Here is a 24,401-nt window from a genome sequence, read left to right on the forward strand (position 1 = left end):
AAAGAGGTGCCGGGGTTCAGACAATTATTTTACTTTCACAACTGATGCCACAAGCCCAGAGGTGCCTGGACAATGAACTACCAAGCCTAGAGGTGCGGGGCTCAGGCTTAACAAGCCCCAGCACATATTAAGCACAGGTGGCAGGGTTTCAGAGTTGTTAAACTAGCTGCTGGGCAGGTGGCTGCAGTGCAAGGGTGGCCTAGGTGCCCCTTTCTGGGGTGTGCAGCCCAGCTGAAGTCAGCAGAGCTTGCAAGGCTCTGTGGGATGCATTTTTAGAATGGCGCTAACCCTTCCTGCCCCTGCCAAGTCAGACACCCGGACGCTGCTTTGGCTCGCGACGAACTTGCCCCTGGCCTGAAGGGGCAAATCCCCATCCTGCAGACGTGCAGCAGGAGAGAGACCCACACACTCGGGGCCTCCCCCAGCTGTCTCTACACTGCCGGGCGCGCGCCCCCGCCCTGACACGCTGGAGCGGGCGGGCTCGCGCCTTCTCTCGCCCTCTCTGCCCCGCGCACATCAGGCAGCAGGGGAGCAGCAGGCTGGAGAGCGCGAGCGAAAGTCCCAGAGATGCAGCACCGAATCTGGCCCTGCTAGCTTCCCCCGCCAGGCATTAAGCCCCGTTCCCCCACCCCCTCCTTCTCCTCCTCCTCCGCGACTGGGAAGCGTTTAAAAGGCGAGGCTGGAGAATCACAAGCCATTCCCCCAGTGAGGCGAGGTGCAGCTGCTTGGGGACACAGAGCCACAGAGAGAAGGGGAACAAGACGATTTGGAAATGCTAAGTCTAGGGCGCTTGCTTGCTTGCATCCAACTCCTCTGCGTCCTCCGAGCGGGTGAGTGAGATTTGCATGTATTAATAATAGGGGGGGTTAAAACCAACTTTGCGCCTCTGGGAGCCCTGGCTGTGCTCTGGCTAGTGCCATTCCCGACCAGAGCCTCCTTTACTTTCACACCACGGAAACATGCTGTCAGCATCATGGACGGGAATGTTTCTTCTCTCGCTCCTCACCTTAGCCTGCTGCTGCTGCTGGGCTCCATGGCATGCCCCAACCAGCAGAGAAAGGCTGCTCTGGCTGGGCTCGCTCACAATCCCACCCAGGCCCTGGCCTGAAAAGTGGCATTTAACACCAAAGCATTAGGTAAAGGGCTGTTTGCATTGCCGTTAGCCAAGGAGTCAGGATCAGCCTCTTCTGAGGAGACTGCGTTCCAGCCATTCACTCCCACAGCCCGACAGGATGCACTCACATGAAAATTTATCACATATGAAATGAGAGAGAGAGACAAATCTACAATTCAAGGCAATATAGGCAACAAGCATCAACTTGCTTGTACAGTACATTAGATGTTGGATTTTATTTTAGCTAGCAGCCTGTTTAGGTAATTAACATTTTTCAATTATCAATAAATGGTGCCAAATCTCAGTCTAAAAAGAAGACAGTTAGCCAATAGTTGATTAAGTCAGTCATTGCTCTAAAATGAGTAAGATACTGATGTCTTTAAAGGCAAAAATACATTAGTCTATATATTAACGTTTCACCCTTACTGCACACAGTATTGGTATTCTGATTTTAGCAGGACCACTTACATAACTAAATTAATTTTAAACACATTCAGATTCGTGCAGAGTGCATCATGAGAATCCTGCAATTTCCCTTCTATCATTCGAAAGCAGATATTAAAGGAATACTTAACTTATATTATTATAAGTGTTGTCTTAAGCACTTTGTCATATATATTAAAATAAAAACGTTTTTAAATCATGAAATTTTATATTGTGTATTATGTGTGTTGTGATATTATTAGCTCCTGCCAAAACACTGCAAAATATTGGTTAAGTTTCGCATACTTATGTGAAAATAAGGTCTTCAGTCATTGTCATCTGTCCACAAAACCAGTTTTATAGTACAGCTCTCTTGTTAAAGTAGATATTAACCTACATTTTTCATCCAATAGGTGGTGCTGCTTCTGGCACATTAAATCTTTATAAACAAAGATCAGTGTCATGTGCTAACAGTGCAATCAATTTCACTGTAGTTGAACTCCTCATACTGTAATTGTTTTGATTTGACAAATGAAAAAACTAATTTGAATTCCCTTTCCAAAAAGCTTATTGGAAGTGGTTGAATTGTAAATTTGATGGGTGAAACTGACCTTTAATTAAGAATGTCTTTATAACAACTGAAATATTTTTAACTTTTGATAGGCACTATTCAAATTTTAATTCTAAAATGTTAATTCTAAAAAATCTTAAAAGCAGCAAAGAATCCTGTGGCACCTTATAGACTAACAGACGTTTTGGAGCATGAGCTTTCCTGGGTAAATACCCACTTCGTCAGATGCATATTCACCCACAAAAGCTCATGCTCCAAAATGTCTGTTAGTCTGTAAGGTGCCACAGGATTCTTTGCTGCTTTTACAGATCCAGACTAACACAGCTACCCCTCTGATACTAAAAATCTTAGTTATTCTAAAACAAAATATAAAAATGAATAGACCATTACACTTTTCTGGTAGTAACGTGTGGCAAAGTATGAACTAGCAAAATATACTTAATGATTTTTATAACATCTTCTACATATTCCTAACTTATTTCCTAATAGTAATGAAAATTCCTATTTTAAAAGTTAAAATTAAGATCTGTTTATCTGTATGTGTAAATATGGGTATATGCTGTTATGACACAATGTATATGATATAGAAACATAATTACATTTCTGACAAGTGCAATGTTACTGGAATTTGTCTTACTTGCAGGTTAGTGCGGTCATGCCATATTATAAACAATGGAAAGGCATTTAGTAGAACTTGAACTCTCTAGGGAAATAGAAATTCTTGTTGTTTAAACATTTGTTGTACTTCCTTTTGTGTTGTGGTAGAAATAAGGTGTTTGTTTATAATGTAACTTTCTAACAGTGTACTTGTATGACTATGTTGTACTCCTAAATACAAAAGATCTGCCAATACTAGAAACCATTTTTTTTCCAATCATACTTCAGGTATAATACCAGCTGCTACTTCATCCTTCTCCCTTGACAGATTCACTATTGTTTTCAAAACTGACCTGGAGGGGTCACCCTTCTTAGAGGTGATGGATGATTTGGTCTCAATGGTAGCTCATTCTGAGGACTGATGAGCCAGACTGCATAGCTTGTTGAATGATGTGATTGTTCCCATGAATGAATATACTGTACAGGATATTAGACTGATTTTAATCAGATTTCATTTGAATATCTTCTTCCCTCTGTCTGCAACCCAGAATACTTCTATTCTATTGCTCTTTGCCTGTAAGATTAATGATGTTTTAGATTTTGATATAATTTAGTTTTGCTTTCTCACAATAAAGAATTGAATCATTGGGTTTAGTGAATTTAATACGTACTAGGGTTTTTTGTATTGGGCTAGTGGTTACCATTCATTCTGGTATTCAGAACCAGCGCCAGTTTATTTTGTGAATGGAATGTTGCTGTAGAGCATGGTAGACTGTATCTTCATCATGAAGGCTGTGCACGTTGTTTCAAGAGTCTATTGTTTTATCCTCAGGGAGATACAAAGAACTTTCTTGAAAACCTACTGTGTTTTACAGATCCAACTTGATTTGCATGTAATTTCAAAAAAATATAGTGGAGTTCCCAGTTTGCCACTATCTTACAGTGATATCCTCTCATGTTTCAAGGGAAGTCTACTCTGGGGTCCAGTTCTACTTTGGAGTTTTGCCATGGACTTCAATGGGAGCAGTATGAGGCACTTAATCTATGCAAAATACATAAAGCCCGGCTCTCCCCACCCATGAGAAAAACTCATAGGAGGGGAACAGGAGGGAAGAAAACTCAAAGGCTAAATTGTTCCTTTGGGAGTGAGTAGAGGGCAGTGGTTTCATCTGCTGTATTACTGGATAAATTATAATGGCCTGATTCTGATGCCCTTACTTAAGGATGAATAATACCCTATTCCACAGGTCGTCCCACTAAAGTCAGTTAAAGAACTGAAATCACTGGGACTTCTTATGCATTAAGGTTTTATTCAAATAGTACCAATTACTTCAATTCTTCAATGACGCTACTTGTGGAGCATGATGCTATTCATCTGGGATCCTTATGGGTAGTAGAATTTGGCACTATATTCTGACTATAGAATAATGTTTGCATATAATCATAAAGATTTCCTAGTAAATTCTTGTTTTTATTATGAAAAAATTGTTGCACATCATTCCACATTGGTTATGGCATTTTTACCATGAACAAAAAAATCATTGACACTGTTTGTAATTGCATTTATTCAGCTAATTCACTCTCATTTCAAGTCTGCTCTGACTTACCGACATATCCTAAGTAACTGAAGTTAATGAGCTGTAAGATTTTGCAGAATTTGTCCCATTCTGTCTTATGGAAAAATCATAGTGTCCAGATTTAGCTATAAATAATTGAAGAGGAGAAAATGTTTTAAAAACCAGAAAGGCATTTCAACAAATTGTATTATGAAGAGTGATTCATTTTGAGCTGAAGTGACTTAAGTTCATCTGAATATTTAACATGTTGCAGATTGCTTTGTGATTCTCTATGCCCTCCTTTTACTCATGAAAATTTACAGATGGTTTCCCCAAACTATATTAAAAAATCACTTTGAAATGTAGCTCATCTATACTTTGCCATTATTTAAATTCCACTCTCTACCCAACCCTCGACCCCTCAAAACCCAATAAGCAAATCTTCCAGTTATTAAATTATCCCTTTGTTTTCATTATGTGCAGTGCATTGCTCAGTTTTAGTTCAGTCTGTAGCATCAGAATAACAAGCCATTATCTATACAGAAAAGAGCACTTTTTTCTAAATAATTCATTTTGTGTTATTCTACTGACTTCAAGGGGTTTATTTCCAAAGCTGTGTGGTGGAGGTACAGAACAAGCAATTATCTCATTACAAATAAGAGCTTTGTGAATGCACCTGCTGTGCTGTACTTTGATATGTACCCCTAATAATTAACAATTAATGGATGTGCAAACATGAAAGCCTTGGATCAAGTATGCTTTTATGATCTTTATGGACTCAATCATACATCATGTGCATATTTACAACCTCATTTGGATTCAGTATGACTTGGACTATGTAAAGAATACAGAATCAGGCCCTATTGCCCAGCTTAAATTTCTTATACTGATATTTTTTGTGTCTCAAATATTAACTTTGATATATTTTATACTAGATGATATCACAGTGGAGATTTGATTATTAACTCTGCTTTACACTTAAGATGGTGCATGTTTCCTATTATATGCTTTCTATAGTTACATTTAGTTAAGCAGAATAAAAAAGATAAAACATAAACAAATTTAAAGGGAATTTTATTTTTAACCATCTATTTGTGGCTGTATTATATTTGATTTTATATATTTGTGTACCAAAAAGACATATACATATACACACTTTGAAATGTGAATATCTACATATACAGTATTATATTGATTGATTATACTTATAAAAGTAGATCTGAAAAGTTATGCAGAAGTTACTGAGAATGTTTTTAATGAAACTTTAAATGGCTTAAGTGCAAACCAATATTTGCACTATAAAAGGTAGCTGGCACAGTAATTTTTCCCACATTTAATGCAATGTAAAAGCAAAATTTTCAAAGCTATGCTAGGCAGCACTACTTAAGCTTATTTAAATGTATTTTTGTTACTTAATTCCTGAAGAAATACATTTATATAAAAATTATCTGGAGGTAGCTGAAATATTCTGAATATAATCAAATTATGAATTAGTACATTAACATGCAACTATATGTATTGCCTATTCTTCATATGTATTGCCTATTCTCCAATTAACGCTATTTTCCTCATTTCCTGTGTTCATTATTTAAGTGGCCACTTCCCACTATGACTCCTCTAATTAGTAATTTAAGGGTGAGCAGATTCTGTTCTTTTGCTGACAATTCAATTCCTCATCAAATGGGCAGTGCTCCTCAATATTCCCCCTGGGGTTTGGAAGTCTGAGTTAGTTCCGGAATCCATGTCTCCCAGTTAATAGCTTGATTCTTACAGCTTCATGCACCATTTTATGTTGCTTTTCAGTATGAGGCATCCTTTTGGCTATTCAATAAGCTTTTTTCCCTATAAAGACAAAAGTCACCTTTTCGTATACATGTCAAGGGTTCCACATTCGAAAAATAAATTGCCAGGAAAAGAGCTTGCAGTATTAAATAAGAAAATCATGCAAATCAACTAACTGCAAAAGAGAGAATTTTCCAAAAGAGGCTGGTGGTGTGACATTTGGCCCCAGCAAGTTCTTGAGGTTCTGTTGGTGGTACCATATTTTTGTCATATTTTGCCAGTTTAATAGGGTCAGGCCTGATATAATATTTGGATAGGATACTTTTAAGGACAATCCAGGCACTGTATGAAATAGTATGGGTGATTTTTGGATGCAACATTTCTCCAAACACTTCCAACTGGATCTTGTATCTTTTTCACTTCCCAGACTAAACTTTTATGTAGATTTGCTGTGCTCTATCACAAATAGTCATATTTCACCCCAGAAGCAGATACATTCCATTGTTGATTGAACAGATTTCTGTATAGGCCAAATTCAAAAGTCCTTTATCAGGCAAAATTCAAACTGACTTTTAAAAGATTTTTGTCTAAGTAAGGACTTCAAATTTTTTGAGTTCATCAAATCCAGTGGCACTAACTGTCAAATTATTCTCATTTGTGTCATAAACAGATAAGAAAAGTTAATAGCACAGAAGTACTTTATATCTCTTTGACTATAAAGGGTTAACAAGTTCAGTAAGCCTGGCTGTCACCTGACCAGAGGACCAATCAGGAGACAGGATACTTTCAAATCTTGAGGGAGGGAAGTTTCTGTGTGTGCTGTTAGAATTCGTTTGTTGTTCACTATGGGGGGCTCAGAGGGATCAGACGTGCAACCCGGTTTCTCTCCAATCTCTCCAATACAGGCTCTTATAAGTTCAGACTAGTGAGTACTAGGTAGATAAAGCGAGTTAGGCTTATGGTTGTTTTCTTTATTTGCAAATGTGTATTTGGTTGGAAGAAGTTCAAATGTGTATTTGGTTGGAAGGAGTTCAAATTGGTATTTTGCTGAAAAGATTTTAATTTGTACTTGTATACTTAGGCTGGGAGGGTGTTCTCAGTGTCTATAGCTGAAAGACCCTGTACCTATTCCATTTTTTAAAAATTTACAAAGATAATTTTTACTTTTTTCTTTAATTAAAAGCTTTTCTTGTTTTAAGAACCTGATTGTTTTTTTTATTCTGGTGAGACCCCAGGGGACTGGGGCTGGATCCACCAGGGAATTGTTGGGGAGAAAGGAGGGAAGAGGGAGAGAGAGGCTAATTTCTCTCTGTGTTAGGATTACTTTCTCTCAGGAAGAGTCTGGGAGGGGGAAAGAGAAGGAGGGAGGAAAGTGAATTGTCCTCTCTGTTTTGTGATTCAAGGAGTTTGAATCACACAGTGATCTTCCAGGGTAACCCAGGGAGGGGAAGCCTGGGAGAGGCAACGGTGAGGGAAAGGGTTTACTTTCCTTGTGTTTAAGGTCCAGAGGGTCTGGGACTTGGGGGTCCCCGGGCAAGGTTTTGTGGGGACCAGAGTGTACCAGGCACTGGAATTCCTGGTTGGTGGCAGCGGTACAGGTTCTAAGCTGGTAATTGAGCTTAGAGGAATTCATACTGGTACCCCATCTTTTGGACGCTAAGGTTCAGAGTGGGGAATTGTACCATGACAGTTTGAATGTTTCACACATTAGGAAATATGGAAATTGCTTATTATCCACTTTTTTCTAGCTTCTGATAGTGACCGGTCATTAGGGTTGCCAACTTTCTACTCACACAAAACTGAACACTCTTGCCCCGCCCCACCCCTTCTCCAAGGCCACATCCCTGCTCACTCCATCCCCGCTTCCTCTGTTGTTCGTTCTTCCCACCCTCACTCACTCCCTCATGTTCACCAGGCTGGCTCAGAGGATTGTGCGGGAGGGGTTGAGGGCTCAGCTGGGGGTGCAGGCTCTGGGGTGGGACTGGGGATGAGGTGTTTGGGGTGCAGGATGGGGCTCCAGTCTAGGCGGTGGGAGTGAGGGATTCAGAATGTGGGTAGGGGCTGTAGGTTGAAGCAGCAGGTTCGTGTGTGGGAGGGAGTGCAGGCTCTGGGCTTGGGGTGCAGGCTCTGGGGTGCAACCAGGGAAGAGGGGTTCAGGGTGTAGGAAGGGCCCCCAGGGTGGGACAGGAGGTTGGGTGCAGGCTCCAGGGTGAGGCCAGGGATGAGGGGTTTGGGGTGTAGGAGGGGGCTCAGGGTTGGGGTGCAGGCTTACCTCGGGCAGCTTCCGGTCAGTGGCACCCTGGAAGCGGCCAGCGGCAGGCCCGGTGAGGGGGCCAGGAGCCTCCGCGCACTGCCCCTGCCCACCCACAGGCACCACCCATCCTAGCTCCCATTGGCCACAGTTTCCATACAATGGGAGTGTGGAGCCGGTGCTCAGGGTGGGGGCAGCTCGCAGAGTCCTGTGGGCCCCCCCTACCCCCGCATAAGAGCTGGACCTGCTGGTCACTTCCAGGATGCAGTGTAGTGCCAGGATAGGTAGGGACTAACCTGTCTTAGACACACAGCACTGCCAACCGGACTTTTAATGGTCCGGTTGGTGGTGCTGACCGGAGCCATCAGGGTCCCTTCTCAACTGGTTGTTCAGTTGAAAACCAGACACCTGGCTACCCTACCAGTCATACACATGATTTTCTGTGTAAATATCATGGTTTATTAACGTCTGGTATCAGAGGGGTTGCCGTGTTAGTCTGGATGTGTAAAAAGCATGCATCTGATGAAGTGGGTATTCACCCATGAAAGCTTATGCTCCAATACTTCTGTTAGTCTATAAGGTGTCACAGGACTCTTTGTCGCTTATTAATGTCAGGTTTACCATGGATTCTTTCAATTATGCTTTACAAAATTACTTCCTACTTTGAAAGCATGCTAAAGAACAAGGTATTTCTTTACATTTATAGATGTCAATCATACCTGAAAAATTCCCTATGTAAAATTGAATTATTACATTTGGGAATCTTAATTTAGGATTCGAATCTAGGAGTACAGTCCTCCAACTGATCTTCATTCCAAATTCCCATTTCAGGTTGAACCCCATAAAGATAAAGAAATTATTTGGCATTCCTGCAAACTAGTTTGGAGTTAGAAAACAACTCTTTTCAATCAAATGGATGATTCTAACGTACAAAATTCTCTGTGCGTGTATATATGTCATTGTGAGGGGCATACTGATTGCTATTGTTCCATACCCAGTCTTCATACTCTCAATACATATCTTATCTTTGTAAAATATTTAAGGATACCTTCCAAACAAAAAACACTACAACAAAATTCAATGGTATTTGTATTTTTGCTATTGCAACTGTTGCATCATGTTGAAATAAGTGCCCTGCAGAATAAAGGACCAGTCCTGCAAAGCCATAGTCATATGAGTATAATAAGTAGTCCAACTGAAATTATTGGGAGCACTCACCTGCGTACAAATTACTCATTTGATTAAGGATTTGCAGGACTGGTGATGGACCCTTAATTTTCATATTCTGTGTCCAGAGAATTCTGTTTAGTTCTAGATTGCTTGACGGTTGAATTAAATAGTTACAATTAAGAATGATATCTGTTCTCACTGACTTAAGTATCTTTTGCTAAGACTTGTTAAAGATAAAAGTAGTGAAGAGTTGATGAAATATTAGTGTTACAAAGGGTGAAATGAGACAGCTGGAGTGCTATATTGAAATACTGTTACAGGGTACTTCTTTGAAATACAGTGAATAAAGGATGCTGTACACAAATACATTAAATCGAATTTCTTAATGAATAAAGATGTATGTTTCTGTACATGCGCTAATTGAATTGAATTTCATAGAACACTGCTCACTCATTTAAACTTTCCCAATAAATCACTGGGTGTCCCTTTAATGTGTCTGGTTTTCAGTTGATTTAGATGCTATAGAGTCCCAATTCAACTCCCACTGAAGTCATGGAAAGATATATTGACTTCAATGGGAGTTGAACTGGATCCTCCCTGCATTGTAACTCATTAAAAAAAATCCTTTTAGTCTCTTTTTTTAAATCAAAGTCTAGGGGCAGCCTGCATTAAGGTACCTGCACTAAGGTTCCTGAAAGTTCCTTTTGAAGGCCAGACCAATACATTTAAGGGAAATTGTAGTCCTTAAAATCATTCCTTAAAGATGCCTGATTCTGTGCCTATACCGTATGCAAAACTCCCATGATTTCAAATTGGATGTTCCATGTGAAAAGCAATATTGGACTGGATACTGAATTGGATACTAAATAATTAGTTATTGCAAAAACAGCTGATTTTATAGGTTCTCCTAATATTAATAAAGGCAATTTGTCTTTTAAAAATACAAGATAACTTTTTCAGTTCCAGACGCATCCCCAAATTAATCATGTTTTATTCAGTTCCAGCCTTTTTGAAAACTTTTGTTCTATGCATTTTCTCCCCGTATCTGGTACGTTGATAGGTGCTTTGTAAATAACATAGAAGTGTCATGGGATACCTTCTTGTGTGTAATTTACTTTGAAATTTGGACAATAATTGCATTTTCTTCTAGTACTATGGAGTTTGTGTTTCACAATAAAACCCCAGGAGCTTGATTCTCTTCTCATTTACCCCATTTTTGTAACACTTGTTACTTTGTTGATTTCACTGACATTACTAGTGATTTTACAACAAGATAACTTAAGGGAAAATCAGGCCCAGAATGAGCATTTGTAACTGGTTGATCAGAAAATTGAGTACCAAATTAGTAGAAATATATTCGGCATTTCAAGGGGAAAATAATGCTACTCCATTCATGTATCTACAACTACATGTCCAGAAAAGCCATCCTTCACTCTGGAGGGGGAATGCGCACTGGATCATGGCCACACTCAGAGGTCATATAGCAAATCCACTGCTATTCAATATTGCCAAACCCAAATACTCAAAAATCATGAGTCATGGCCCAAAAACTCATTAGATTGTCTTAAAAAACATGAGATTTTAAAATATAGATTTAGGTTTCTTTTTATTTGCTTTCTGTTTTTTGAACCCTTTAGCATCTACTATTTCAAGCAAGGTTTTCTCCACAACCAGGAGGGCTAGACACTTCATTAATGGTTTTAAAAAGTGGTGTTTTAACAAATGATCAAATTAATTGTGTGATTCCAGGGGCTGGGGCTGCAAATAAAACACTACATATTACAAGATCTATAATAACATCATGAGAGTTGGCAACATTAGCTGCTCCTCATGCTGGGGGAAGGATTCCTCACTGTAGAACCTTCCCCTGTAGAACCTTCTCATATAACCCAAGCTGTTCACATGGATGCAGAGTTGTCTTGGATGGAGAAAAGAGGCTCTCGTAGATAAGACACTAGACTAGAACTCAGTAGATCATACATGGTTCTGCCACAGACTTCCTCCATGCACTTAGATTAGTCACTTGATCTCCCTCTGCCTTAGAATTCCCTTTTGTAAATTGAGGCAATAACATCTGCTTTAGAGGCATGTTTTGTGGCTAAATTAATAAATGTTTTGAGATGGAAGGCACGATACATGTGAAGAATATTATGGGGGGACTAGTATATGGGTCTTGGGGTGGGGCGGAATAGAATGTGTTCTTGTAATTCAAGATTTAGCATAATGCATACATACAAAGGGCCAAAGTGCATAGGCAACCTCAGTTTTGGTATTTCCTAACTTTTGAATGCTTGACTTTAAAAGCTTAATAATTATAAAATGCAAATAGGTCTGACACTGGCTTGGTTCATCTCAGTTTTAGCAAGTGAAAGGCTCTCTGTGTGACTAAAATTGTCCTGTGGGGCATGAAAGATGAGGGGCTGCCATTTCTGTGGTGGTGTACACTCACTTCCTCCCCTGTCCCCCCACTTCAATCCATACAAAATGTAACTACTAAAATAATCTTCCTTGCTCACCCGTTTTATCATGTCTCCTCCCTTTTTGCAATCCTCTCTTGGCTGCCCATCTGCTATTGCATGAAACAAAATACTCTTGTTACCACTTTCAAAGTTCTACATAGCCCGCACCTTCCAGTTTGTCTTAGCTTCTCAATGCTAAGCATAGCATTGGCCCATCCCTTCCACTCTGACAGTGTTTCCAGACTTATCCACTGGTTTGCTAGCTTTTCACACATTCCCTTACATGCCTTCTTCCATGCAGCTCCTTATAAATGGTGTGACCTCCCTGACCTCATCCACAAAGCTCTTACCCTATCCACATACAAGTCCTTCCTAAAGACCCACTTCTGCTGTGTTGATTATAGTGAATTAAGTGCAGGATGATTCCAGCAGCTGCAGATCCGTATCAGGAAGCTTTGCAAGGTTCCTCATCCACAGTTTTCAGACCCACTCCCATATGTATTTCCACAGGAGGGGACAATCTTCCCCACTCTTTCTAATCTACTCTCTTTATTTCTTTAATATTATTCTCCATATATTTAGCATTTAGATTTATCCCACTCTGTATTCTTTATTTAGTTTTTTATTCTTATTTTAGTTTTGCTTAATACTGACTTTATCTGTATACAGTAATTTAAGGATTGGTATAAATCACAATCAATAGTAATTTTTGTTACTAAGAGAGTGGATAAAAGGAAAAAAATGTAAATTTCTTATTTTTTCTGTGAATTTTATTTTCTGCACCATGTCTTATCATTGTATGGAGGTCTACAGTGTTTGGCATCTGTGGATTAGAGGAAGAAAAGCAGATTTCTGTAGTTAGCAACAAAGGCATTTGAACACAGATTAGTCAGTATTATACTCAATAGCATTCATTCAAGTGCAGACAAGAATACATTTAGCCAAGGAATCATTCTCCTCATCTATTAGTGATAAATAGACCTGTAAAAAAAAGATTTTGGGAGACTACCCAGCCCTTTAGCTCTGAGTAGTTTTCTGTCTTTTCTGAATTGTCCTGTCAGCTGTGGGATTTGTATTGTGTGAACTGGCAGAGAAAATGTACCTTCATCTAACAGTGTTCTTCACTGTCTACATGGGGAGCTCTGACTTTTTTGTGTGAGGTGATGTGACTGTGACACATAACCTACTAGAGATTTGTCTGAGTGGTTGAATTGCCGAGCAGAAACTCACTAGAAATATGCAGCCAGGAAAGATGGATATATACTTCCCCTTGGGAATATGTGCACATCTTAAATGATGTGACTATCATTCTCAACTGTTTAAATGTTTGCTATATGGAAAGAGATTCCTAATGTGAAAAAATTACTAGGGCAATTTAATGTACATTAAGCTTAGTCTAGTTGTCTTGCTGAATGAAAGAAGATTGGTTCAATTAAATCAGATGGAGATAATAATGCCGGGGTGCACAATGGAAAGTTTCAGGTTACATAGAGTTTGAAAGAAATAGAAACAAAATACAAGAGGACCCGAAAATGTGTTTTTTTTTGTTTGTGGTAAATAAGATGTAAGTTAATCAGTTGATTGGAATATGATCTACAAATTTTATCCCTAATGGAGATACCGTGTGTGGATAAAACTTTATCACAGACTTTGTCATGAAAAGCTGTAATTGTAGACACTATTTGTACAGTGTTTATAGAACACGCTGGGTGTGCATAAAGTTTTGCTGACAAATTAATTTGATCTCTGTCATTAACATTAATGGGGACAAGACAGGCTCTACCCAGAGGAATTTGCCATTTTTTGGCTAGACTATGGCTTTTTCCTCCATAAATATATAAGGAAGGGAACAGCTACAAGAAGTATCCCAACTTCTGCCAACATACAGTAACTGGAGTAAATCCTATGGAAATGTCTGATGTGGAAGGAAAGTCACAGGGAAGAAAGGTAAAAGTGAATGAGGATGGCAGAAGAGGCTTCATGCAGGATAGTTGCCTTGCAGGCAGGGCCGGCGCTTCCATTAGGCGACCCTAGGCGGTCGACTAGGGCGCAGGGATTCGAGGGGTGGCATTTTGTGCGCTCCCCATGGGGCACATGGGAGCTTCCGGTTCCGCTCTTATCGCGCCACCAAAGAAAGATCTTCTGCCGACATGTCACGGAAAACAGCAGCAGGCAATTGAGCAGCTCAATGACTGCCGCTGTTGCCTGCAGCATTTCAGCGGAGGGTCCTTCTTCGGCGGCGCAACGGTAGCGGGACTGGAAGCTTCTGGCACAAAATGCCACCCCCTGAAGTCTGCCTAGGGCACCAGAAACTCTGGTGCCGCTCCTGCTTGCAGGCAATCTAGCAACCTGTGAATATAGTAGATGGAGGAAATAGCCTTACAGAGATCTTCAGTCTAGTTGTGAACAGGTAGAATTTATGATCTGCTGGGTTTAACAGGCTTCACATTCCCTTAGCTACATTCACTGATGATCCAGAATCCCAGTGGAATCTTCCATTTGCCTATGTGTGGTGAGTTCCACCATTTCCTTGCTTACGTGCGTTTTTGGTGCATATGAAGTCAGACTCTCACTGAAACCAATGGAAAGATTTCTGCTGATTGCATTGGAACTTGGATCAGATCTTCATAGCAAGAATATGGCCCAAAGACTTTATATAGTAATGCAAAATTATATTTTATTCTTGACATTAGGTATTAGAAACAGTACATTTTGTGAATAATGTAACTTTCTTAGTGGTGGTGTTGGGGGAATAACTCTAAAGTTCTAGTTAAAAAGTAAATAAAAGGTTAAATTAAGGATTGGCAACCTTTGGCACATGGCCCACCAGGGTAAGCACCCTAGAGGGCCGTGCCGGTTTGTTTACTTACCATGTCTGCAGGTTCGGTCAATCACGGCTCCCACTGGCCGCGGTTTGCTGTCCCAGGCCAATGGGAGCTGCTGGAAGCCACAGCCAGCTCATAGACTCATAGATTTTAAGGTCAGAAGGGTCCAAGATGATCATCTAGTCTGACCTCCTGCACAAAGCAGGCCACAGAATCCTACCCATCCACTTCTATAACAAACCCCTAACCTATGTCTGAGTTATTGAAGTCTTCAAATTGTGGTTTGAAGACCTCAAGCTGCAGAGAATCCACCAGCAAGTGACCCATGCCCCATGCTACAGAGGAAGGCGAAAAACCTCCAGGGCCTCTGCCAATCTGCCCCAGAGGAAAATTCCTTCCCGACCCCAAATATGGCGATCAGCTAAGCCCTGAGCATGTGGGCAAGACTCACCAGCCAGCACTCAGGAAAGAATTCTCTGCAGTAACTCAGATCCCATCCCATCCCATCTCACATCCCATCGCAGACCACTGGGCATACTTACCTGCTGATAATCAAAGATCAATTGCCAAAATTAAGCTATCCCATCATACCATCCCTTCCATAAACTTATCAAGCTTAGTCTTAAAGCCAGATATGTCTTTTGCCCCCACTACTCCCCTTGGAAGGCTGTTCCAGAACTTCACTCCTCTAATGGTTAGAAACCTTCGTCTAATTTCAAGTCTAAACTTCCTAGTGTCCAGTTTATACCCATTTGTTCTTGTGTCTGCATTGGTACTAAGCTTAAATAATTCCTCTCCCTCCCTAATATTAATCCCTCTGATATATTTATAAAGAGCAAGCATATCCCCCCTCGACCTTCTTTTGGTTAGGCTAAACAAGCCAAGCTCTTTCATATGACAGGTTTTGCATTCCTCAGATCATCCTAGTAGCCCGTCTCTGAACCTGTTCCAGTTTGAATTCATCCTTCTTAAACATGGGAGACCAGAACTGCACACAGTATTCCAGATGAGGTCTCACCAGTGTCTTATATAACGGTACTAACACCTCCTTATCTTTGCTGGAAATACTTCGCCTGATGCATCCTAAAACTGCATTAGCTTTTTTAATGGCCATATCACATTGGCAGCTCATAGTCATCCTGTGATCAACCAATACTCCAAGGTCCTTCTCCTCCTCTGTTGCTTCCAAGTGATGTGTCCCCAATTTATAACTAAAATTCTTATTATTAATCTCTAAATGCACGACCTTGCACTTTTCACTATTAAAATTTCATCTTATTACTATTACTCCAGTTTACAAGGTCATCCAGATCTTCCTGTATGATATCCCAGTCCTTCTCTGTGTTAGCAATACCTCCTAGCTTTGTGTCATCTGCAGACTTTATTAGCACATTCTCGCTTTTTGTGCCAAGGTCAGTAATAAAAAGGTTAAATAAGACTGGTCCCAAAACTGATCCTTGAGGAACTCCACTAGTAACCTCCTTCCAGCCTGACAGTTCACCCTTCAGTACGTTGTAGTCTCCCCTTTAACCAGTTCCTTATCCACCTTTAAATTTTCATATTGATCCCCATCTTTTCCAATTTAACTAATAATTCTCCATGTGGAACTATGTCAAATGCCTTACTGAAATCGAGGTAAATTAAATCTACTGCATTTCCTTTGTCTAAATAATCTGTCACCTTCTCAAAGAAGGAGATCAGGTTGGTTTGGCATGATCTACCTTTTGTAAAGCCATGTTGTAATTTGTCCCAATTACCATTGACCTCAATGTCCTTAACTACTTTCTCCTTCAAAAGTTTTTCCAAGACCTTACATACTACAGATGTCAAACTAACAGGCCTATAGTTACAATCGGATCACTTTTTTTCGTTTCTTAAAGATAGGAACTATGTTAGCAATTCTCCAGTCGTACGGTACAACCCCTCAGTTTACCGATTCATTAAAAATTCTTGCTAATGGGCTTGCAATTTCATGTGCCAGCTCCTTTAATATTCTTGGATGAAGATTATCTGGGCCCTCTGATTTTGTCCCATTAAGCTGTTCAAGTTTGGCTTCTACCTCAGATGTGGTAATATCTACCTCCATATCCTCATTCCCATTTGTCATCCTTCCATTATCCCTAAGCTCCTCATTAGCCTTATTAAAGACTGAGGCAAAGTATTTATTTAGATATTGGGCCATGCCTAGGTTATCCTTAACCGCCATTCCATCCTCAGTGTTTAGCGGTCCCACTTCTTCTTTCTTTGTTTTCTTCTTATTTATATGGCTATAGAACCTTTTACTATTGGTTTTAATTCCCTTTGCAAGGTCCAACTCTACATGGCTTTTAGCCTTTCTCACTTTATCCCTACATGTTCTGACCTCACTAACGTAGCTTTCCTTGCTAATCCCACCCATCTTCCACTCCTTGTAGGCTTTCTGCTTTTTCTTAATCACCTCTCTGAGATGCTTGCTCATCCAGCTTGGTCTACAACTCCTGCCTATGGTTTTTTTCCCCCTTTCTTGGGATGCAGGCTTCTGATAGTTTCTGCAGCTTCTACTTAAAGTAATTCCAGGCCTCCTCCACATTTAGATCCACAAGTTCTTCAGTCCAATCCACTTCCCTAACTAATTTCCTTAAATCTTTAAAGTTATTCCTTTTGAAATAAAAAACCCCAGTCCCAGATCTATTTTTGTTTATCCTTCCATCTAGTTTGAACTGAATTAGCTCATAATCACTTGAACCAAGGTTGTCCCCTACAACCATTTCTTCTATGAGGTCCTCACTACTCACCAAAACCAAATCTAAAATGGCATCCCCTCTTGTTGGTTCTTCAACTACTTGGTGAAGAAATCCATCAGCTATCACATCCAGAAAAATCTGAGCCCTATTATTCTTGCTAGCACTTGTCCTCCAGTCTATATCTGGGAAGTTAAAGTCTCCCATGATCACACAATTCCCATTAATGTTTACTTCATTAAAAACATTGAAGAGGTCTCTCTCCATATCCAAATCAGATCCCGGTGGTCTGTAGCACACCCCAAGCACTATCTCGGGGGAGGCTCTAGTAGCTTTCTTTCCCAGTGTGATTTTTGCCCAGACAGACTCTGTCTTATCCATTCCATCACTTCTTATTTCTTTACAGTTAACCTCATCATTGATATACAATGCTACTCCACCACCTTTGCCTTTATTTCTGTCTTTCCTAAACAGCACATAGCCTTCAATACCTGTACTCCAGTCATGACTACTATTCCACCATGTTTCACTTCCTGCACCAGTAGCTCTAGTTCCTCCATTTTGTTACCTACGCTCCTCGCATTAGTGTACAGACATCTTAATTTTTGCCGTTTGGCTTCACTGACGTTCTTTACCTGGTTAGGCACAGACATTCTACCACCAGCATCACCTGTTAGACTGGTATCTACACTCCCCTTCCTCTTTATGTCAATTGTTCTGTGCACGGCTGTATCCCCTCTTACTTTGTTTGTTTGTTTTTCTTCCCTCTCAAGGTTAAATTCCGGCGTGGAGATCACCTGGACATCTCCCCCAAATTCCTAGTTTAAAGCTCTCTTAATCACTTGGGCGAGCCTCTATCCTAGAAGTCTATTTCCCTCCTTACTCAGGTGAAGTCCATCCTGAGAGAAGTCCATCCTCAGTCTTCTGTCCATAAATGCTTCCCAGTGGCCATACATCCCAAAGCCCTCCTTATAGCACCACTGCCTGAGCCATCTGTTGATCGCCATAATCTTGTCACACCTTTGTTGCCCTTCTCTAGGAACCGGCAGAATCTCACTGAAGATCACCTGAGCCTTGATTTCCTTAAGCGTCTTCCCCAGTTTGGCATAGTTTCCCTTGATACGTTCCAGCGAGAATCTAGCCGTATCATTCTTTCCCACATGAAGGACAATCAGTGGATTCTTTCCCGCTCCCGTTAGGATCCTTTTCAGCCTCAGGTCCTCATCCCATATCTTAGCACCCGGCAGACGGCACACCCTTCTGTTCTCTGGATCAGCTCTAGTTACAGGCCTATCTATTCTTCTCAGTAAGGAGTCCCCAATCACATAGACCTGACTTCTCCTGGTGACAGTGTGATTCTCCGGTCTATCCCCTGCACCCACTGGCTGCAAGTCCTCTCGATTCCTATTCACCCTTGCAGTCCTCCTGGGGCTTATATTTGGTGTTGCCTCCATTGACTCCTCCCCTCTTCCTGTAGGACTAGCAGCTCTTCCCTTTTTCCTTGCCCTCTCTCCTTCAGCAACCACCTGCTGTGCCCCTTCTTCATTTTCCAACTCTGCAAACCTGTTCCTGAGTTCTATTTCTCCTTCACTATCCCGTCTTTTCCTCTGCCTGGCTCTCTTAATCACATGCTTCCACTGTCCACTTTCCTCACCCAGCAGTGTCTCCTCAGAATTCTTTGGTCCTGCTTCCATCTGCAAGTCTGAGCTTATCCCTTCAGCCTCCTCATGTCTTTGCTCCATCATCTGCTCAAACCCCCTTCTAAACTCGACCAGAGTTTCCACCTGCATCTCCAGTCCTCGGATCTTTTCTTCCATTAGCTCTATCAGGCGGCACTTCATGCAGACAAAACTCTTTTCAAGTACCCCCTCCAGGATCATGTACATGCCGCAGCTTCCACATCCAGTCATCCTCATTGTGTCTTTCACTGCTGCCTCTATATCAGTCATAGCCTTCCCACCTAAAACCTGGTAGTCCAAGAAACACAAAACAAAACAAACCCCCAAAAGGCACCAGAACACTGGCAGACCACCACCCACTCCCTTAACTAGCCTGTCAGTTCCTCTGCTTAGGTCTCTTAGTCTCCCCTACAACCTCCCCCTGTAAACTCCCTCTGAAACTCCTCTGTTTACAGCTCTGTTTGCTGGCTGCTGTGCCGCTGCAGCTGTCTATGCTGCTGCCTGACTGGCTGGCTACTTTTATAGGACCCCTAAGCGGATGAGCCCCGCCCCCTAAACAGGGCTCAGCTTCTCTCCCAGCACACTGCCCCTAGCAGCCTCCACACATACAAACTACACAATACAATACACAAAATACAAAAACCTGCTCCTCCAAGAGAACTCCCTCTGAAACTCCCCTGTTTACAGCTGTGTTTGCTGGCTGCTGTAGCTGTCTATCCCTCGGCCCAGTGGTGATCAGCTCCCCTGAGGACACTACCCTTGACCCAGGTACCTCCAGAGGGCTAGTTGAGAAGTAGCCTGGGGGCAGCCAACCCGAGTCTGGCTCCAACGTTGCCGGAATGCATGTCAGTATGTTGCAGCAGGGATCCCCGCTGACACAGCAGCAGGCCATTGGCCATTGCTAGGCCCTGGGCTGGGACGCAGTGGTGTGAGTGGCAGTCTCCCCCTCTCCCAGGCCGCTCAGAGCCTGAAGCCTGGACGTGCTAGTTACCTGTGTTTACTCAGCCCCTGCTGGATGGACTCCTGTGGCTGACTGATTCCCCAGGGGCCAGTGCAGGGACTAAAGGAAGCGGTGTGGTTCCCCACCACCCCAGAGACAAGCCCTGACGAACCCTCTCTACAGGAACCAAAAGAGTGATAATTCCCCACAGTATGACAACTGCCAGTGTTGTAGAAAGGAGTCTATTATGATAGTGTTTTCTAGGTTGGGGGTCACCACTGATAACAGTGATTTCCAGGACTCCTTTCCAGACAAGCTCTTTGCAGTAGGGTCCATGTTGTTTTATATACTTGTATGATACAATGTGACCATGCTTTTGACTGGGGTCTCCGGGCGCTACTGTAATATATAAATAAAAGTAGAAATATTTAGGGTGGGAAAGCCCTTTTTGTTCCTAGCACAAAGTTAGGTTAATAGTAATAGCTTAAGCCTGGAACAAATCTTCCCATGTGAACGGGATGGTGTAAGGGTAGGGAGCATTAAAGAAGATGAGAGAAATTATCCTCTCGAGCAGTGTCACATCTCCCTGCTGCCCAGCTGCTTGAGAGGAGAGTCTCTCTCATTTTTGGTTGGTTGTTCATAATTTTGTCACCTGGTCAACAGTGCAGCGTTTACTTCTGGATAAGTCGGGTTGCTGTACATCTGGGGCTTTGTGGAAATTGGGCAGCCTCCGAGGGATTGCATATCCCAGAAGACCATGCACATTTCAGTCTTGGCAGATCCCCATTTCAATGTATCAGAAACAGAACTGGTCTGGCAGAAAAGTGCATGCTGCACCCTTAAAGGGTGCAGTTGTATAACTGTGTCTTTAATCTGCATCCCTGTGTTGGGAACTGCGTGTATAGTTGCACCATCCTAGCTGGATCTCCAAGATGCATTTTGCTTCAAGCAGATACAATACCTCTCAGATTCACAGAGCAGGCAGCAGCTGCACCATCCTTAAGGAGGGTAGAACATTTGCTCCTGTTCACAGTAAGCCAGCTCCGTTGGATGGAGTGGCAAGAATTAGAACCATTTCCCCACTGAGTCACTCAGCTTCTCTGAAGCACAATACCGCCCGAGTTTCCATTGACTTAGTACATCTCAGACCTCCCCCAATGCAAGGCAAAGCCTTAAAGGCTCAACCAAGCCCCTTAATTAGTTAGTTTGTGCAATGTTTGGCAGATATAAAGCATTAGATAAGTCCTAAGTGTTATGATTATTATTATTTTAGATTTACAAAGCATTTCTCAATCTTTTGAAATGAGCAGTTATAACTTGTTTGAGACTGAAAAGCTTTTGATCAGTCCAGAACAGGAAATAAATGTTCAACTTGCACTGGTGAGATATAGTTACAGAACAGCTACAAATTTTAGATATCCAGTGCATGACAAAAGATTAAAACACAGATTTTTTTTATTGCTATTTCCAAAACTAGATGTGCAACCACTTAGGCATTTCTGTATTGCAGAAAAGACTGGCCAGGTCTTAGGCTATCTGCAGTTACATGTATTTATGATCTGAAGAGAGAGAAGAGAATATGAAGAATTTTACTTTCCTGTCCTCTTACAGAAATTCTTTAACTCGCATGTACATAAGTATAAGGCTACATTCAAACAGGCTGCTGGAAAGGGACATAATGGGCACACCTATGGTGTCCAGATAGTAAGTGTGAAAAATCAGGACAGGAGGAGGGGTAATAGGTGCTGATATAAGACAAAGCTCCGAATATTGGAACTGACCCTATAAAATTGGGACATCTAGTCACCACAGACACACTCTTCCTTGCCTTACCTTTGAGAGTGAATGCATCAATAGGTTGAAAAAGCAGCATCAATGTGCACCCATAGCCTGGCTGAGACCAGAACAGTCTGTTCCTTTCAAGAGTAGGAACATTTTGCATGGAGACTGTACATTCAGTCAGGCCTGAGTGAATATAGTATGTGTTTAAAAATGCACACTACACTCCAGATCCTTAGTCTGTACCCAGTTACACCCCTAAAGGTTGGTGTTGCTGTGACTTTTTCCAAGATGCAAAATCTTTGAGGCCATCTTCTGCTCTGCATGACTTGTGATGGATGTGTTTTTGCTGGTTGTAGGCTCAGAAACAGCATCTGCCAAAATGTATCCCCATACTATTAATTTTTCATAAGATTGATCAAAATTAAGGAAAGAGGTACCAAAGGCTTTGTGGTATAAAGCAGTACAGAATTTGCTTGTAATCTCTCTATACTTAAGAATTATTTATGAATATACATATTTAAGTATATAGACTAAAGGCACCACAGAAAAGCTTTAATTTTAAGATTGCCTGGATATCTTTTAGCTATTGTACTCAGTGGTGCTCCAGCCACCAGCTCTCCAAGTGCATGCCTGGGGCGGCAAGCCATGGGGGGGCACCCTGCCAATCCCTGTGAGGGCTGCAGTCAGGCAGCCTTTGACGGCTTGCCTGCGGGATTTCTGCCCGATCTGCAGATTCTGCAGCAATTTGGTGGTGGGTACGCTGAATCCGCGGGACCGGGGACCTCCCACAGGCATGCCATCAAAGGCAGCCTGCCTGCCATGCTTGAGGCAGCAAAAAAACTAGAACCACCCCTGATTGTATTCAAATATTACATGTAAAACAAAGTGTTCCCAGGCAAAGAATATTCAAAAACATTTTGTTTACTTTGAAAAATTGCTTAATAAATGCTTCTTAATTATGTTCAAATAAGTGAAAAAATATTCTTCAATATTGCTCCCTGGGGAAACAAACATTCTGGTAATGTTTCTATATCAAATAATTTATTAGCAATTTTTTCCCCATTTTGCTTGTGGAAAAACATCTCAAGAGGCAGTGTATGAACACTAGTTGGTTTTGAAACTTCATTTACAAAACAAACTGATCTATAAATACTGGTAAAAATAATCTTTCTCTACAGACCTGCAGGATTTTAATTTAAAGAGGAAATGTTATTACTATGCTTACTGATGTAATACCTCTGTATTTTACAATTACTTCAGTGTTTATGAGAAATATAGCTATTTACATAATAGAAGGAGGTTTTCATTTTATAGACTTAGGCATTCTATAGATCTTAGCCCAAGAGTGGGCACTAGGAACACCCGAGTTCTCATCCTGGCCTCTGCAGCTGTGGGCAAGTCATTTAAACACTCTGCCTTAGCTGCCCATTTGTAAAATGGGCTTACTAATACTTACCTTCCTCCAAGGCATGTTGTGAGAATTTATATGTACTTTCAAGAGGAAAATGCTATGTTAGTGTTATGTACCATGATGATGGGCAAAATCCTACTGTCAGAAAATGATATAGGTAGACTCCTTCATAGTCTACAGAGATCTACAGTGTATGTACAGGGAAGCAGACTTCCATTCAGATGGCAGGGAGAGTAGTTCCTATATTTGTATTCCCCTTATCTGTGATCAGTATTTTAACCAATAACTAGAATTACATTTGTGGCTAAATTTACGTATGTGGATGCCGTTTGATTTAGTGATTAAAGCATGAGACTGGGAGTCATGAGACCTGGTTACTAGTTCTGACTGCCACTGGCATGTTGTGCATCTTGGGCATGTCACTTTTATAATCTGTAAAACGGAGGTAACTCCCCAACCTTTTTAAAAGCACTTTGGGATGAAAAGTACTTTATAAATGCAAAGAAGTGGGGTTAATATTACAAATGTTCTTGGGCTAAGGTACCCTGCTTCTACTGACAAATAGCAGTTCTTCTCATCTTCTGAATGTAGTGGTCTTAAATGTACCGGTACTCAGATAAATTGTCATATTTATGTTTATGCTAGAAGACTTGGGTCAAACCAGCTGGTCTGACATTTTATTCCCAATATATTATCTCTAACAATGTTTTCTATGAATATTAGATATAACATCTAGGCCAAATATTTTTAACTGCTATGTTGTTCATGCCGTCAAGTATCATTTACTTTTATTGTGTAATCAGATTCTGAATGGAAGCAGTAGGTGAGCATTTTGTGGCATGTTGTGTCTCAGTCAGTGAAGTGAAAAGAATGTGACAAATCTGATGTGCATTTGTGAGGTCAGCCATGCCACAGCTTAGCTGTAGCATGGTAAAGGGAATACACTTGTTTTATGGATGTGCCATTCAACTTAAGTATCTTTCTCATTAGAATACATAAGACTGGCCCTACTGGGTCAGACCAAGGATCCATCTAGCCCAGTATCCTGTCTTCCGACAGTGTCTAGTGCCAGATGCCCCAAAGGAAATGAACAGAACAGGTAATCATCAAGTGATCCATCC

General features: G+C 41.2%; 1 protein-coding gene across 6 annotated transcripts in view; it reads left to right on the top strand.

The window, feature by feature from the left end:
* Window positions 1-534: 534 nt before the first annotated feature.
* PTPRZ1 (protein tyrosine phosphatase receptor type Z1) overlaps window positions 535-24,401 on the top strand; it is a 202,286-nt gene continuing 178,419 nt past the window's right edge. For all 6 annotated transcript variants that reach the window (XM_030549104.1, XM_030549106.1, XM_030549105.1 and 3 more), the window contains exon 1: window positions 535-830. In XM_030549104.1, coding sequence (XP_030404964.1) covers window positions 773-830 — 58 coding nt within the window. In that variant the 5' untranslated portion in view covers window positions 535-772. The remainder of the gene's footprint in view (window positions 831-24,401) is intronic.

This window comes from Gopherus evgoodei, chromosome 1 (genome assembly GCF_007399415.2).
Source record: "Gopherus evgoodei ecotype Sinaloan lineage chromosome 1, rGopEvg1_v1.p, whole genome shotgun sequence".
Lineage (NCBI taxonomy): Eukaryota > Metazoa > Chordata > Testudines > Testudinidae > Gopherus > Gopherus evgoodei.